The following is a 1,561-nucleotide window of genomic DNA, read 5'->3' as shown; positions in this document are numbered from 1 at the left end:
TAAGATAAAAGAAACTAGAACATTTTCTGTGATATTGCTTAGCTATATTAAGCTATTGAATTCGGGATTAAAAACTAATAAAGGTAAGGATTTAGACAGGGTTACCTAAAATGAACAAGTTGTTTGGAGAGGGACATCTAACCTTACAGATAAGTATTTGTCATCTTTCTTTAAACACTGTGCTTCTTTCAACAAAAGACACTTAGAATTTAGTGAATTGAACTCAAAGTTTTGGTTATTACTTTACACTGAAGCAATCAGGAACATCCTTGCAAATATATATGTATTCAGCAATTAAATATGTTAACAAAACATACACTAATAAATAATAATCCTCCTGATTAAAACCAGAAACAATGATCATGAAGGTCACTCTCTTATTTGGCGTAGCATTTTCCATTTACATGTGTGTTTGCAGGGGAAAAGACACTGATAATCTCCAAGATGTTTGTCCTACAGATACTACGCGCAAAAACATCTTCATAAATGGTTATCCATGCAAGAATCCAGCAGATATTACTGCTTCTGATTTCAAAAGTTCTGTTTTGAGGAATGAAGGAGACACAGATAACTTTCAGCGTTCATCGACAACAATAGTCACTGCTGCAGAATTTGCAGGACTCAACACTCTGGGGTTATCAACGGCCAGGACCGATTTGGAAGTGGACGGCGTGGTACTTTTAATTACTTAATTATATTATGTCTCCACATGCCTCTCTTACCTGCTCGGTTACCATTTTGAATTGTGTGAATCATTTCATCTAAAAGCTTAAGTTGTTACATAAAGCACATTTTTAATTACTTGATTATATTATGTCTCAACAGGTAATGCCGCATGCTCATCCAAGAGCTTCTGAGATGATGTTTGTGGGCAAAGGAGTGGTAATTGCTGGATTTATCGACACGAAAAGCCAAGTGTTCCAAAAGACACTTAAAGAAGGTGATGTGTTTATTGTCCCTAGAGGACTTCTTCATTACAGCTTGAATTCTGGGTTCGAGTTCGCCACTGTGTACTCAGTCCTAAGCAGCCACAATCCTGGTGTAGTGAGCATATCAGACGCCATGTTTGCACCAATTGTTTCAGAACCAATGAAGAAGCTGATGACAAAGTTGACTTCTTTTTCAAACAACGTGACATTGTTTCGTTAATAGGCTTTCGAAATCAAAGCATTCTGCAATTTTTATTCTTCCAAATTAATTCGAATGTAGTATCTTAACTTATCTTGTACCTAATTTGCATTTGATTCATGGTATTTAAGACAGAAAAAAGCACTGCAGCTTCAAATAAGTCCTGCACTGATGAAATTTCTTACAACATTCGCTTAGGCTTTCAATTGTTTCATCAATTCTTTTCAATTGTTTTAAAACTGGGTTGGCCTAAATAATACTAAACGTATAGAAAAATTTCCTGTTTAAAAATAAACCGGCTGAGTTAAGTTCAGAGAACCAAAATAACAAATCACCCTCGTGGGCAGGCAATGTCAAGCTTAAACTGAGTTGAAAGAGAGTGTTGATGGAAAAGGGAGCTAAGGACAAAAGGTTGTTTTCTTTACATGACTAT

General features: G+C 35.7%; 1 protein-coding gene across 1 annotated transcript; it reads left to right on the top strand.

Annotated features, from left to right (window-relative positions):
- Nucleotides 1-302: 302 nt before the first annotated feature.
- On the top strand, nucleotides 303-1,288 carry LOC104089013 (germin-like protein 11-1). Its single transcript, XM_009593821.4, has 2 exons — nucleotides 303-674; nucleotides 826-1,288. Exons 1-2 carry the CDS (start codon nucleotides 357-359, stop codon nucleotides 1,147-1,149), a joined length of 642 nt encoding a protein of 213 aa, XP_009592116.1. The 5' UTR covers nucleotides 303-356; the 3' UTR covers nucleotides 1,150-1,288.
- Nucleotides 1,289-1,561: the final 273 nt, after the last annotated feature.

This window comes from Nicotiana tomentosiformis, chromosome 7 (genome assembly GCF_000390325.3).
Source record: "Nicotiana tomentosiformis chromosome 7, ASM39032v3, whole genome shotgun sequence".
NCBI lineage: Eukaryota > Viridiplantae > Streptophyta > Magnoliopsida > Solanales > Solanaceae > Nicotiana > Nicotiana tomentosiformis.
This window is presented reverse-complemented; position numbering and strand designations above follow the sequence as displayed.